General features: G+C 45.4%; 2 protein-coding genes across 4 annotated transcripts; one reads left to right on the forward strand and one right to left on the reverse strand.

The window, feature by feature from the left end:
• Positions 1-4,843, reverse strand: ARFIP2 (ADP ribosylation factor interacting protein 2). Its single transcript, XM_063093289.1, has 8 exons — positions 4,743-4,843; positions 3,809-3,949; positions 3,459-3,555; positions 2,616-2,734; positions 2,218-2,439; positions 1,542-1,699; positions 1,228-1,402; positions 1-773 (listed from the first exon to the last, which is right to left on the reverse strand). The coding sequence occupies exons 2-8, from the start codon at positions 3,905-3,907 to the stop codon at positions 618-620; spliced, it is 1,026 nt and encodes a 341-aa protein (XP_062949359.1). The 5' UTR covers positions 3,908-3,949; positions 4,743-4,843; the 3' UTR covers positions 1-617.
• A 152-nt stretch (positions 4,844-4,995) lies between these two features.
• TIMM10B (translocase of inner mitochondrial membrane 10B) lies at positions 4,996-14,614 on the forward strand. 3 transcript variants are annotated; one of them, XM_063093570.1, is made up of 5 exons: positions 4,996-5,074; positions 5,230-5,325; positions 5,511-5,643; positions 12,939-12,987; positions 13,107-14,614. In XM_063093570.1, exons 1-5 carry the CDS (start codon positions 5,033-5,035, stop codon positions 13,111-13,113), a joined length of 327 nt encoding a protein of 108 aa, XP_062949640.1. In that variant the 5' UTR covers positions 4,996-5,032; the 3' UTR covers positions 13,114-14,614. The 3 variants fall into 3 exon arrangements, with proteins under 3 accessions (XP_062949640.1, XP_062949641.1, XP_062949643.1); XM_063093573.1 differs by having other exon boundaries at positions 5,033-5,136; XM_063093571.1 differs by lacking the exons at positions 12,939-12,987; positions 13,107-14,614 and having other exon boundaries at positions 5,511-8,727.
• The last annotated feature ends 461 nt before the right edge of the window (positions 14,615-15,075 follow it).

Below are 15,075 nucleotides of genomic sequence, written 5' to 3' on the forward strand. Positions count from 1 at the left end.
TGCTTTTATGAAAGGTTTATTCCTAGTGCTAAATCCCGATCTTCCTGGGCTCTAAGCACAATTAAACTGGGTGGATGGGTAAGTGGCTGAAGGGAGCCCATTCAGATTCAAGGCCAGAAATGGGGTTCCCCATTATCCCCACCCATTTGGTCCCAGTCCCCTTCTCTGCAATGGGCACGCGTAGAGGAGAGACAAAGGGTATTGGAGGCAACATCATTGGCCCAGGGGAGCCCAAGAGCTGCCACTGGCTGACAGGGCCATTTGAGGCTCTGCCATTGGTCAGGGGGCATACCCCAGAAGCTGGGCATAAGCCTGAGGAGTTATGCCATTGGCCAGGGAGTGATTTTGTCATAGCCTTTGGCTGTGGAGTGGAAGGAAAAGATCTGGGAATGAAGTCCAGCGGCCAGGAAGATAAAGGACAGGGCAGCAGCTTCTGGGTCTGCAGGCCCTCTTCCCTCCACTGCAGTGTGGGCAGAACTGGGTGTCAGGCTCCAGCCAGGGAAAGGGAGCCCAAGCCAAAGGGCAAGTGGCAAGGGATGTCCCATGTCCAATCTCCCCCACCCTGGGGCTGCCTCTTCCAATGTCCTTCTTGATAGCCAAGTTGGGCTGGGAGCGGCTCACTGCTCCTCTAGCCAAGAGGGCTTCTCAGCTCCTGGAGGCCGCAGCTTGATGTTGAACTGCTGCAGGGTCTGCTCCAGTTGTTTCTGGTTCCCAGCAAAGTAGGCGGACACAGCATTGTGGAAGAGCAGCAGCTGCTTGTGCATCACCTTGATCTGGGGGTCCAGCAGGGTCAGCTAAGACTGGACTCAGGCACCCTTCTTGAGGGTCTATGAGCCTGAGCCCATGCATGGACCATGGGCACGTGGACTCTGCTCTGATGGTGCTTTTGGTATGGGGGCTGAACTCCACTCAGGGAGTCAAAGGAGAAGGGTCAATCTGATGGAAGAAACCTGACTTGATTTGCTGGGCCTAGGGTTCTGGTACCCCAGATCAGGGGGTAATTTTTCCCAGTTATGTTCCAGGGACCAGCAGCCAAATCCACCAACAGGAAAGGGCCAGAGGTGGAGAGCAGACCTGGAAAGGCCCAGGGGTTGAGGGGGTTGGGGGAACATCCCACTCTCTCTAGCCAGGCTGCATTTCCCCACCCAACAATGGGGGAGGGTCTGAGGGGAAGGCTAGTGTCTCAGATGGGAAGGCAGGCTAGGGTCAAGGGAGTGGGGTTGGCACCTTGTTTTCTTCCAGAAACTTGAGTTTGATGGCCACATCTCCCCGCAGCTTCTCATACTTGTCCCGATGGGCCTGGAAAGTGGCCTGGGCACTCTCGAGTCGACCACGTGTCCCTGCATCCCGAGGACCTAGGCTTAGCTCTTCTAAGTCTGTTCGGTAGGCATCATATTCCAGCCTGGGGAGGGGGTGATATAGGCTGGTCTCTACCTCTTTGACCTCGGTCCTTTCCTTCCTGAATTCTTATGCCCTTAATGCCCAAACTTCCACACATGCCAGCCAACTCGCCCAAACCCAGGCCCCGCCAGTGCCCACACCTGGCAGCCTCATACTGTTTGACAGTCATGAGCGTGTCTTCCATGGTTTTGGTGACCAATGTGTTGATGCTAGAAACAAAGAAGTTCACAGCCCCTAGCAGCGTCTCCCCATTCTTGCACAGCAGCTTCTGTGTCTCTGCATTGTAGCCAAATTCCTCCTGAGGGCAGAGGGAAGGACATTCCTTGAGTATCTGTCCCTACCTGACTGAGTTCCCCTACTCCCCAGGGAGGAAACAGACATTGAAACTGGAACAACCAAAGACTGCTTCCAGCAAGGCTCTCTTAGCCAGAAAGGTGGTGGGGCCATCCTGGGGATTCTTGGGGTAGGAATGTGGGGGATTGGGGTCCTCAGATAAGTTTAGAAGACTGGAACAGGGAGAGCTAGTATATCAGGCAGGAGAGGGTCTCTTTATTAGGCCAAGCACTGAAGGCATTCTTGCCAATGCAGAGAATAGTTGCTTGTGAGGCACCTAGTGTGCCCCCTCCCCCACCCCCAACTTCTGGACCTCTGTACAAACCCTTAGGCTGCCTCCACAGGTGAGTGCTGCTGGGGGCAGGGCTGGGCCCACCCTGGAGGGGTTCTCCCTGTGGGCTGCAGGAGGGAGGGAGGGAGGCTGAGGAGGCTGAGGAGGGCCCGGGCCCAGTCCCCCCACCCTCTTTGGTCTGGCCAAGACACCTGAAGTTCTGGGGACTTCTGGCTGAGGTCAGCAAAGGCGTCACCCAGTGCATGCTGGGTTTGCAGCAGGCTGTAGAGGTGAGCTGTCAGTGCCCGGCCAAGCTGCAGGACACTCTCATACTTGCGCTTGGTCTCACGCAGCAACTCAATCTGCAACTCTAGCTCCAGGTCCACAGTCCGGGAGCCTCGGCCAAATCGCTCTGACAACAGCTGCTTTGTGCACTGATTGGGAAGTAGGGGAATAGGTCAGAGACCATAGCATCCTGCCCTCCCTGCAACAGGTACCTACTCTAGCACCCCCAAGTTCCTAGTCTCAGCCATAGATGGGATATTAGGATCTAGGGAAAAGGAGGTATCCAGGCGGAGTTTGGGGGAAAGAAGAAGTACTTGAGTCCTACCTTATATGTGTTGATGCCCCATTTTTTGACGATGTCAAACTTCTCTCCAGCAATGCCCCGAGCCACCTCATCTCCAGAGCCAGCAGGAGTAGTGCCGTGAGATGGATGGCGGCCAGACCCTAAAGGACCAAGTTCTCTGACACCAGCCTCTCTCAGATATCAGCAGACACCTCTGTGGCTCCACCCATACCTCCCTCCCAGTACATGAAAATGACTTTCCTGGAGGAGAAGCTAGAGACAATTGGACTCTCCTGCTAACTAGAAGGAACTCAGACCTTGTGCCCTGAGAACCAAATTCCAATATACATCTGGTCTCCTTTGGGGAGGGGGGCATGGTTAGCAGGGAGAGAAGTTGCTGGTGTACAAGGGCAGAGGAAACAGAAGAAAATATGCTAAGAGTGGGGGTGGGAGTCAATGATAGTGGGTCCTGTTAAGAGGAAAACTGGTTGACATTCCCATGTGGAATCCTAGTCAGTGTGAGATTCAGAGCTGTTTGTTCCTCTAAGCTTTAGAGTCTAAAGTAAAACTCTGAGAAGCCTCACAAAGTTCCAAATCAGCCTCAAGCTCCAGAGCAAAGGAACTCCTGCAAAGAAGAGGTCTTAACTTGGCTCAGGTGGTGGTGCCAGCGAAAGGACAAATGAGCCATCTCACGGGCTAAATGGCAGGTGGGAAGCAGATGGACAACCCTGGGCCTTGGACTGAGGACAGTCCATGGGGTTTATATGAGCAGAAGTTCCCAAGTCATCCAGATATAATTCAAGCTTTCCTAGACATATCCTTTGCTCCTCAAAACCATTCCTGTCCCTCTCTCCACTCAAGCTCCCTGTCTCTGATCATTCATACCTGTAGGGATGAGTCCATCACCAGAGCCCCCATAGCCACCAGACACAATACTGGTTTCATTGAGGTTGGGTCCTGACACCATCACCTGCTGGAGGTCCTACAGGCCAGAAAAGAGGGGAGGGCTTCAGGAACATAGGGACAGCTGAAGCATTTTGGAGATGGGAACAAGCTTGGATTGAAGCATCACAGAGAGAATACACAGGGAAGTCTGCACAGAATCAGAATAAAGATTTGTAAAAAGAATGCAATGAGATAAATTAAGGAAAGGCTACTGTAATAGGGGTGAGAGCCCAAGATTTATAAATTGGGATTCCTAAATAGAAGCAATTAGAAGAATCAAACAGAAGCACCTGTTCCAACCCATCATCTTCAGGAAGTTGACCAGCTTCACCGTTCCCATGGATGGGGATCTCCATTGTGGCTGCCTTCCCTAGGATCCCGTCCGTCATGGCTATGGAAGGGACTGGAGTCACAATCTTCACCCCAGCACCCTGCAAAGCCCAACACAAATAGTTCTGGATATTGGCCAGCACTCTAGAAGAGTGCCTCCCCTGCCATTTCTGAGATTTTAAAGGTTGTTCCAGAGCTTGAATGTTCTAGGGTTCAGACACCACTCCTTTCTTCAGGTATACGTATTTCTCCTCTACAAAGTGCACATTTTTAGACAGGCACATCCAAGTCTCAGGTGTCTTCTCACTATCCCCCAACCTCACCAGGACTCCGGTGATTATTCATGCATTCATTCTTTCAACAGACATTTAGTGAGTGCCTACTATGTGTCAGGCACTATTTGAGGCAATGGAAATCCAACAGTGAACAAGAGAGATAAAGTCTGTGCTCTCTTGGAACTTATCCCCATACAGGTGTGTTTACTCCCACCAGGAGTCAAAGCCCTTTCCAGGGTTCACCCCCCCACCTTTCAGGTATATTCTCCATTGCTTGGTCTTTCACACTCCTTTATTGTTTCTTCCCCCTTCCTTTACGTGGTCTCCCTCCTCCTTCGCATGTACCTCCTCTTCCTCGGGCCCTCCCCACCAGGCCTTAGTTGGATCAGTTGGTGTATGTTCCCGGTCTCTGGTAAAAGCCTCTCTTTCCCAGGACATAGGTGATCCCTTCCAAAGTCAGTTATGTCTCCCAGGTGCGTGAGTTCCCGCCCCCAATCCCTTCCCCCCATACACCTGGGCATCAGGTGTGTCCTCATCCTTCCCCAGGACTCAGGGGCATCCTGCCCTCAGGACAGGTTCGTGCGTTCAACTTGCCCTCGCCCAAGTATGTGCCTCTCACCTCGGGCCGGGCCGCTCTTCCCCTCAGGGCGCCAGGCCCGGGCCGCGCGGGGACCTCGGGCTCCAGTTCCCGTTGCTATCCTAGCAGCAGGTCAGGGACTCGGCGGAAGTGACGTCCTCTTCGGGCAGAAGAAGCCGGCCACGTCGCAGATTATAAGGGCGGAGGTGACGTTACAGCCGGGGGCCGGGCGATCCTCAAGCCAACCCCTCAGTCCTTGGGGAGCGGCGAGAGATCACTTCCGGGGCGGTGTCGAGCTGTAACGGAAGCGACGTAGGCCTGCCAGCGGTGTCATGGAGGCTCAGCAGCAGCAGCAACAGCAGCAACTGAGAAATGTGAGTGAGAGCTACGTCCCTTCAGGGCCAGGCGTTCAGCTCGCGTCTCTGCCCATATTGCGGTAACAGCAAAGAGTTAGGGATCCGAGGGCCGGCAACATTGGGCTGTGGTGCACGGTCCTTATCGCTAAGTTCTTACTCCCTTTTTCTTCTAGTTGCGGGACTTCCTGTTGGTCTATAATAGGATGACAGAACTCTGCTTCCAGCGCTGTGTGCCCAGCCTGCACCAACGAGCTCTGGACACTGAGGAGGTGGGGAACTGAGGTTACTCTCGATCCTCAGAGTTAATGGTAGATTGTTTCCCTCCTACCCCACTGCCCCTCCCTCTGGCTCTGGCCTCTCCACGACCCTCAGCCCCAGACTGGGGATAGGGAAGAAAGGAGGCAGGCCTGAAAAGACACCTTTGGCATCTACTTAAATCCTGTCTTCCTTCCAGGAGGCCTGTCTGCACAGCTGTGCTGGGAAGCTGATCCATTCCAACCACCGCCTCATGGCCGCTTATGTGCAGCTCATGCCTGCCCTGGTACACCGCCGCATCGCAGACTATGAGGCTGCCTCGGCTGTGCCAGGTGTTGCTGCTGAACAGCCCGGAGTCTCACCATCAGGCAGCTAGCCATCCCCAATCCCAGGAGAGAAGGCACTGGATGGACCCTCAGTTTGAAGGACCCATTGGGCGTTAGGCTTAGTGAAGCCTGTACAGAGAGAATGAGGGGCAGCCCGAAAGCTGGGTACCGTTGCTCCTTTTCCTGGAGCCAGTAAACCCGCTTTTTGCTCTGTTTGGTTTATACTCTGGGCAGGGAACCCATTTTATTGTCACCATCCTTTGTTCTGTCATTTAGTGAATATCTACTGGCTTCAGCCCTGGCAGCTGAGAAATTGTCTTCTCAGGTATCTGGTTAAAACAGGGTCTGTGGGTACAATTTTAAGGTTGGTGATAGCAACAGGAAGTTAGTTTCTGTCCAGATGACAGAGAAAATGGGAGTTCTGTCTAGCTGTCCTTAAGTCTGTCTGACTTCCTGTGAGCCGTTGGTTCATAATTATTTTTCGTGGATTATGTCTTACAAGAAAGAAGTCTTCTGGATCTAGGGAAAGGAGGAGATATCTAAGAACAACAGATTAAAAAACCACAGGGCTTTAAAGTACTTCCTAGGAAGTCAGTGGCCACAGGACAGAGGTGAAACCTGTAAGAATTCTGGAGTGTTCTGAAACTTCAGCTGTTTTCCCAGGTTATTTTTTTAGTATCTCCTGTTTTCCCAGGATGAGCAGTAAAACCTTTAAACAAAGAAGGTCTGTATGCTTGTCTTCAGGGGCAATCAGGAAGGGGGAAACTTGGGGACTATATTCTGCAATATAGCCAAACTTGAAGAGAAAGCCAAGGGAGAAGTAGATGGTGGTGGTTATGAAAAAAAGCAGAAAACAAAATCTTTGGGACCTCTTTAATGTTACCTTAATGTTTTACTTCTCATCTATGATTTCCTAATTCCAGCTTCCACCCTCTACCCTACATTGTTCCCACTGTACCTATTCTGTGATTTTTAATCCCAGCCTCTCCATTCTTTTCTCATTATTGCTCCTCCCCCCTTGTGGAATTTACTTCTATATTTAGCAGTCTGAATGCCACATCGCTTCATCACCCTGTTTTCTGGCCACCCTTGGCCTTCTTTTTATATCATTCTGTATGTTTTTTGTATTTCTTCATTCAAACTGCTAGAGAAAAACAGTTGTGTACCGAATGCCACTAAATAATCTATTTCTTCAACCTCAGCCAAGTCCTCAATACCAACATGCTGCCCTTTGTGTTCCTGGCCCATTTCCTCTCCTAATCACCATGGCATTTATTTTATACCTTCACTGCTTTCCTTAATACTACATCCCACCTTCAACTATTCCTCATTAGGCGACCGGTTTTTTTACAGAGGAATTGAAGCACCTAGACATTGCTCCCACAATAATAAAAACTCCTTACAACCACCCACAATGCAGCTGTTCTCTCTCACCTACAGACCAGAAAGTTGAAATTCTCAAGTAACTGACCTCCTATTAAAATGCAGATCTGATGTTAAAGTCTGTGTTCTTGGTAGTACACCAAGCTGCTTTTCAAAATAGTAACTATTGAGCATCAGCATTATATAGTTTCTGATATTTGTAGATGTCATGCTTTTTCTTAGTTAAACTTTACAACAATACTACAAGTAAGAAGCATTATCTTCCCCTTACCAGATGAGGAAGCAAGAATCAAGAATGCACCAGAAGCCTATCTTTTACCCAGTTACCTATTGAGAAAAGTGGCTCCAATCAGTGTTTTATCCCATAGCTGCTATCTCTTGAACAAATCTTGAACAGAAAAGCTTGTTAAGATAAAAGTTGCCGACCAGGGATTTCCCTACTGAGTGGCTTTATGTCTACCTAATAAAATTCCTTCCTTGAGAAATTTAAATATAAGTAAAACAGCTTGTGAACTTCTCAACTCCCAGAGACAGAAGAATAGAAACCTGGGATATTGTGCTGCTGGGGGGAGAATTCTTCCACGTCAACATTTGTGTGTATCCTTACAATAAACTTCCATTGTGATTTATCTTAGCTTCCTCTTTTGCCATGTCACATAATTAGTAATTGCTAGAAAGGGCTAGGAACATAGACCTGTCTGTCTTTAAAGTCTCTGCTCTTTGAACTTCCAGAGCTTTTATCTGCAAATTCTTCTGTATCCAACCTGCCTCTAGGCATGGAAAAACAAGTGTCTCTCAATCTGACCTATCAATTCCTTTCTTAAATTTTCAATCTCTTTTGTCCTGGTTCTTTCTGTTTATAAATATGTTAAGTACTTGGGAGAAAAGCCTTATTCCTACCACTTCATCTTCCTAGTTGGTGGTCTTCTTCAGATCTTACCATAAAGTGATAGCCATTGACATAATGAGAACAGTGTCATTTTCCAAGCACAACACAGGAATAAACCTGGATGAAGCTTTCTCACATTATCATAAACACATATTGGAGACAGGGTTGGTGTTCCTGTCATTGTGGCTTCAGAATTTAACTGCCCGCTCCGTTGCAAAGTCTCATTCTTTTGAGGCTATTCATCTATACAACCCTCTCTTATTACTTGTCCTATCAACCATATTAACTACTATCCTACTTTCCTCTGAATAGCTAGCCTTTGATCTTCCTATCTCTGGATAGCTAGCCTGTGATCTTTTAAAGTTTACATGGGTATTGGTATTTTGATCTCTTGGTTTCTTGATCCAGTCTCCAATGATTTCTATTCTGTCTTAGCCGCCTACTCCTTTAGTTATATCCTGACTATTATCACCGCAAACTGCTCCATCTTCAAAAAACTATTACTTGCATCTTATTCATTGACCATATTCCTTCCACTTTGTTTTTTGAGCTATTCCCTCTACTATCATTCTTTGATTTCACTGCAGTATTCAGGTCACTTCTGCCTTCTCTCCATTAGCAACTTCCTTCTTTAGATTCCTGTCCAGTTTAATCTCTAGTGATTTTCTTGGAACGGGCTAAATTTCCTTTCCTTTTATCTCTTTTTTGGACCCTTAAGTAAAATAAAATACTTGTCTGTGCCTGCATCTGGACAGCTAAATGCCACCCAAGTGCTGTATAAATATATAGCATATTTATACTGCTATGAATCCATGGTTACCAACTTCCAATGGAATCTCTGCCCCTGTAACTTCACTAGATTTTTCCAGTCATCTTTACTGCCCCCTGTAGTGACCATTTCAAACCAATATTCTTAAGCCTCTTATTCCACCCCCCACCGTTCTCTTCACTTTCTGCAGGTAATCCTATTTCTTATTTCATAGTCAAAAAATAGAAGCTATCAGCTGGTAACTCCTTCAACATCCCATGACTTAAATTATTTACCCATGTACATCTGATCATTCTGTCCTCTTCCTCCTGTCTAAACAGAGCAAGCATCCCTCTCACCTAAGTCCAGTTCCTGTTTCTGTGCTCTGAATCCTAGTCCTTCCCTCTTTGAGGATTTCTGATTTCCTTGCACGTTTCTAAATTCTTCTCATCAGTGTTTAAATATGCTAGAGACTCCCTTGTTATAACAAGCCACTCTGTACCTCATTTCCCCTCCAGTTACCATCCTATCTTTTCTATTTTACAGTTATACTTCTCAAAACAGTTGGATACTTTGGCCCTCTTCATCTTACAAGTCACTTCTCCATTCCCGTTCCTCAACCCAGTCTGTTTTGATTTCTACAACGCTTATTCTATTGAAATTGTTCTTACTAAGGTCAGCTTGGGGGTGACTTTCATATCCCTCAATCTGGTGGTTATTTCCTAGTCCTTAGCTTACTTCACTTTTCAGTAGCATTTGGTACCGTTTTCTAGTTTCTCATCACTCACACTCTTCCATTGGTCTGTGATTCCACTGTTACAGTTTTACTACCTCTTTGACCACAGATGCTTAGCCTCCATTGCAGGTTCATCCTCCTCCCAGCCTTTAAATCTAAAAGTTTCTCTAGGTCTTGTTCTTTCTCAGTCTAATTTTTCTAGGACAGTTTCATCCCCACTCTGAGATTTAGTTACTGATCACTTCCAGTTCCTCCACGTTACTTGACATGTCCACTTAGGTGTCTCAAAAACATCCCAAACTCAACATGTTTCCTCATAAACTTTCCTCCTGTGCTTGGTACTTATCCAGTTGCAGAAGCTAGTAACATAGGCACATCCCTCTTTCTCATCCCCTCACTTAACTACCAAATCCTATCAGTTTACATTTGTAAATATTCCTTGATTCTCTCCATCTTCACCATAATCTCCCACCACGATTATTGCGATTGCTTCTCCCATACCCACTTTTGTGTCCCTCAGCCAGAAAACGAACTGATGCTTAAAACTTTGCAATAGTTTCCTATTCTTCTTAGGATAAAAACAGATTCTAAACATGACATACAAGGCCCTGCATGATCCAGGCCCTGCCTATCTCCAGCTTGGTCTTACCAGTGACTTTCAAATCTGGACTATAAATATTATTTGTTGAATTGACTTGAGTCACACTTCACTTTCTCCCTCTCTGTGCTCTTGCCACACTGGCCTTTCAATTTCCTCTAACCTGTCATGTACTTTTCCATCTCAGGGCCTTTGTACCTGCTATTTCCTGGCTTGGCAGTGCTTTCCTCCTTTACCTGCTTAACTTTTACTCATTCTTGAGATCTTAGTTCAAATACTATTTCCTCAAAGAACTCTTCCCAGACTTCAGCTCCCATAACTCCTCATGCTTTTAGAACATAGCACTTTTAACAGTTTGTAATTATATACCTCATGAGAGCAGAGTCCATGTCTGTATTGGTCACCACTGTATCCTTATCACATCACCTGGCACATAATATGCACTCGACAAATATTTGTTGAATGAATATCTTTCAGTCTCCTCCCAGCTCAACTATTAACAAAGAGAAAGGCCTTTTATCAGAAGAGACAGAAGTGAACCTGTGAATTAAACCTTTGACCTTTTACCAATGATTTAGAGATAATTTTCATCCAAAATTTCACTGAGTGATATCTTCAACCTTTAATATTCACACATCAGTCAATACCTGAAAGGCCCCATCTGCAGCAAATCACTATCATTCTAGTTTCCACTCGATTTTGAAGTCCTGTAGTTCTGCTTAAGTATCACTAGAACCCTTTCCTTTCTCTCCATCTTCATTATCATCACCTTAATCAGCCTTTCATCAGCTTACAGCAGCAGTCTCCTAACACCTTTTTTTTCCTTTTTTTTCTAACAGCTTTTTGTCTTGAGTCTGGATTCTTTTTGATTAATTAGGATTTAGCTCAGTTACATGTAACAAAGATTTATGAACTTTTATTTCTCTTTCAAGTAAAAATCTACTCCAAGCTTGTGTGGTGAGTTCACAGCCATCTACTTAGCAGCCTTCTGATTGTAGTGTCTGGGGTGTGATCCTCATCCTTGTGAACCAAGATGGAGCTTTCTTCATCACATAAATATCCCAAGGAGCAGGATGGGGCAGGGAGTGGTGGTGAAGGGACATGCCCTCCTCCCTTTAAGGACACATACTGAAAATTGCACATCAGGTATTTGTCATGTGGCCAGATCGTGTTACAAGGGAGTCTGGGAAATGTCATCTTTATTCTTTCCAATCATTTGCCCAACTAAAAATTGGGGGTTCTGTTACTAAGGAAGAAGAGGAGAATAGCTATTGGGAGATACCTACCAATCCATTTTTCCACACTAACAAAGAGTGATTCTTGTATAAATTAATCATGGTACTCATCTACTTAACACCTTCCATGACATTCAGACTCCTTAGCATCACAACTGAGGCCTTCTCTGATCAGGTTCCAGATGACCTCTTTAACCTCATCTTCAACCCTATTTCTTCAGTTTTCAATTCTCTTACCCTTGGCTATAAAAGGATGACTTTATTTGTGGTGCTTGAACACATCATGCTAATTCTGGACTCTTTTTCTCCTTTTCTGGGTATGCCCCATTTATTCATATATTCACATATACCACAAATATTTGAGTGACTGCTTTTACCAACACTAGGATAAGCCCTGCAGATACAGAGGTGAGTGAGAGAGATGCTATTCTTGTTCTCAAGGAGCTTAACATAGATATGTGAAGATCAGTATAGGACAAGTAATCACAACTGTAATGAATGTTATAAAGAAGAAATGTCTGTTGGGATAGAAACGTACAGTAGAACAAAGTTTCCTTGTTTGTGTGATGAAAGAGAGCTTCCCTGAGGCAGTGATTTTGAAGCTGAGATCCAGAGAATGAATTAGAATTAACCAGACAAAAGACAGGGGGAAGAGCTGCCCTTCTTTCCCTTCATGTCTTTGCTCAGATATCACCTTTTTATATAGGTTTTACTCTGATTATCCTATTTAAAATTGCAACCTATGCTCCCTTCAGACATTCCCAATCCACCTTATTCTGCTTTTTTTCCCCCATAGCATTTATCACTTCTCACATGCTGTATATAGTGTAATCATTTTGTTTATTGTTTGTCATCTGTCTCCCCTGCTGGAATGTAAACTTTATAAATCAGGAATTTTGGGGGCCGGCCTGTGGCTCACTTGGGGGAGTGTGGTGCTAATAACACCAAGGGCATGAGTTCGGATCCCATATAGGGATGGCCGGTTTGCTCACTGGGTGAGCGTGGTGCTGACCACACCAAGGGTTAAAATCCCCTTACCGGTCATCTTTTAAAATAAATAAATAAATAAATCAGGAATTTTTGTCATTATTGTTGTTTTGTACACTGATGTAACCAAACACCCAAAACAGTTCCTGACACAGTTGATGCTCAATAAATATTTGTTGAATGGAAGGAGGCAAGAAAGAATGGTCCCAGAGCAAAGGTACAGAGCTTGGCTTTAGAGAGAGGAGGAGTGCTTCTAATTGGTAACAGGAAGGAGGGAGAGCAGATCTAAGTAGTTGTTTGATTTGGTATTGGGGAATTGAGAGGGATGGTTAGTTTTGTGTGTCAACTTGGCTGGGCTATAAGTACTCAGTTATTTAATCAAACAGCAATCTAGGTGTTGCTGTGAAGGTATTTTATAGATGTGGTTAACATCTATGCTTAGTATATGCTTAGTTTAAATAAAGGAGATTATCCTTGAAAATGTGGGTCAGCCTCATCCAATCAGTTGAAGGCCTTAAGTGCAAAACTAAAGTTTCCCAGAGAAGAAGAAATTCTGCCTCAAGACTGCAGCATTAGGGCCGGCCCATGGCTCACTCAGGAGAGTAGGGATGGCCGGTTGGCTCACTGGTTAACACCAAGCCAAGGGCTGAGATCCCCTTATCGGTCATCTTTAAAAAAAAAAAAAAAAAAAAGACTGCAACATTAACTTCTGCTTGAATTTCCAGCATGCTGGCCTACCCTACAGATAATGGATTTTCCAGTCCCCATGATCAGGTGAGCTAATTCCTTTAAATAAATCTCTTCATACACACATATGCACACACACACATATCTTATTGGTTCTGTTTCTCTGGAGAACCCTGATTGATACAGCATCTTTTTTCTTTTAATAGGAGGTGAAATTATCATCTGAGAATAAAGCAGAAGAAAATAGAAGATAAGAGAGTATAAGAGATTTGAAATAGTCTTTGCACAGAATGGAAGAATGAACTGACAAAAGACACAATTAGATTTGTAGGCAGTGTTGAGGGCTCAGCAGAGGTTACTGAACAGAATTCCCTTCTGTCTAGGAAGGGTTGTCCATGCCCTTATTCATGCCCTCCTGAACCCTATTATGTCTTGCTCATCATTATGTCAAAATGAACAACAACCAAACATATATCTGTTATATCAAATGCCTGTTATCTACCAGGCTCTATTCTAAGTATTTTATGTACATTAATTCATTTAATACTCACAATAACACTGCAGGGTAGATACTATTATTATCTTCATTTTCAAAAAATTAAACTGAGGTAAAATATCCCATGACTAGTAAGTGGTGAAGTCGAGATTTCAATTCAGGCAGTCTGACTCCAGAGCCTATCTTCTTACTAATGAAGGTCATTATACATTTATGCATCTTTTTTCACAGGTATTTTCTGGTCACCTATTCATGGTGCACTAGGCACTGGGAGTAGATCAGGGAGCAATCAGGTTCTCTACCACCATGCTGCTTTTATTTCTAGTCAGGGGAAATAGACAATAAGACAATAAGCAAATAAAAATTTATATGAAATGGGCCGACCCCGTGGCGCACTCAGGGAGTGCGGCGCTGGGAGCGTGGCAGTGCTGCCGCCGCGGGTTCAGATCCTACATAAGGATGGCCGGTGCGCTCACTGGCTGAGCATGGTGCAGACCACACCAAGCCAAGGGTTAAGATTCCCTTACCGGTCATCTTTAAAAAAAAAAAAAAAAAATTTATATGAAATGATAAATACTATGGAGAAAAATAATTCAGGGTAAGGAGGATAAGGATGTTGGGGAGATTGTTGCCATTTTCTGTTGGGTGGTTAGGGAAGAATTCACTAATAAAGTGGTATTTGAGCAGACACTTGACATGAGGGAGTGAGCCTCAAGGGCACCTGGAAGAAGAGCGTTCATCCTTCCATTCAAGTAGTGTTATAAGCCACTAGTCGTCCCTCAGTATTCATTGTTCCCTTCTTTCTTTTCTAATAGAACTCCTGAATTTTATCTTGGCACATGACCACTAAAAATAAAGATTAGATTTTAGAGCTAGGTGTGGCCATGTGATTGAGTGATGTGTGCAGTTGCCAGGCTGTGCCTTTTGGTGGGGGAAGAGAGTAGAAGAGCAGCTGGCTGGTATGGAGATCTGAACCCTTGACCTTGGTTAACACTACGCTCTACCAGCTGAGCTAACTGGCCAGCCCCAAGCTGTGCCCTTAAAGGGAATGCCCTGTCCTTTCTCTTTTCTTCCATCTCACTAATGGGGATGGGACCCAGTAGACATGGTGGCGAACACTCTTGGACTTTGAAGACAAGGACTACTTCCTTGTAGAAGGCAGAACAACAAAAAGGCTACCAGCTTAGCTCTGAAGTGCTTATACTTGGAAAGTTATGTGAGAGAAAAAAATAAACTTCTATCATGTTTAATCCTTTGTATTTTGGGTGCTTTTTTTTTTTTTTTTTGTCTTTTTCGCGACTGGCACTCAGCCAGTGAGTGCACCGGCCATTCCTATATAGGATCCGAACCTGCGGCGGGAGCGTCGCTGTGCTCCCAGCGCCACGGGCTCGGCCCTTGGGTGCTTTTATTATAGTATATGTGTGATAGGCAGAATTTTAAGATGGTCTCTGAGATTTCCTGTCCCTTGGGACTGTGACTATGACAGATTTTACTTCTGTGATTAGGTTATATTATATAGCATAGTTGACTGTAAAAAAGTGAGATTATCGAGGTGGGCCTGACCTAAACATAGAAGCCCTTTAAAAGCAGGGAGTTTTCTTTGTCTAGTTGCAGAAGAGGACGTCAGAGAAATTTGAAACAGGAGAACAGTTTGAGGCACTGTTGCTGCTTGGAAGATG

Source organism: Cynocephalus volans, chromosome 4, assembly GCF_027409185.1.
Source record: "Cynocephalus volans isolate mCynVol1 chromosome 4, mCynVol1.pri, whole genome shotgun sequence".
NCBI classification, from domain to species: Eukaryota; Metazoa; Chordata; class Mammalia; order Dermoptera; family Cynocephalidae; genus Cynocephalus; species Cynocephalus volans.

Excerpts from the sequence above, each read along its gene's own strand:
- TIMM10B (XM_063093570.1), top strand. The coding sequence starts at position 5,033 with ATGGAGGCTCAGCAGCAGCAGCAACAGCAGCAACTGAGAAAT. Across the intron at positions 5,326-5,510 it reads GAGCTCTGGACACTGAGGAG|GAGGCCTGTCTGCACAGCTG; the intron begins GTGGGGAACTGA and ends TCTTCCTTCCAG. Across the intron at positions 5,644-12,938 it reads GGCTGCCTCGGCTGTGCCAG|CATGCTGGCCTACCCTACAG; the intron begins GTGTTGCTGCTG and ends TTGAATTTCCAG.
- ARFIP2 (XM_063093289.1), bottom strand. The coding sequence starts at position 3,907 with ATGACGGACGGGATCCTAGGGAAGGCAGCCACAATGGAGATCCCCATC. Across the intron at positions 3,556-3,808 it reads AAGATGATGGGTTGGAACAG|GACCTCCAGCAGGTGATGGT; the intron begins GTGCTTCTGTTT and ends TCTGGCCTGTAG. Across the intron at positions 1,403-1,541 it reads AAACAGTATGAGGCTGCCAG|GCTGGAATATGATGCCTACC; the intron begins GTGTGGGCACTG and ends CCCCCTCCCCAG.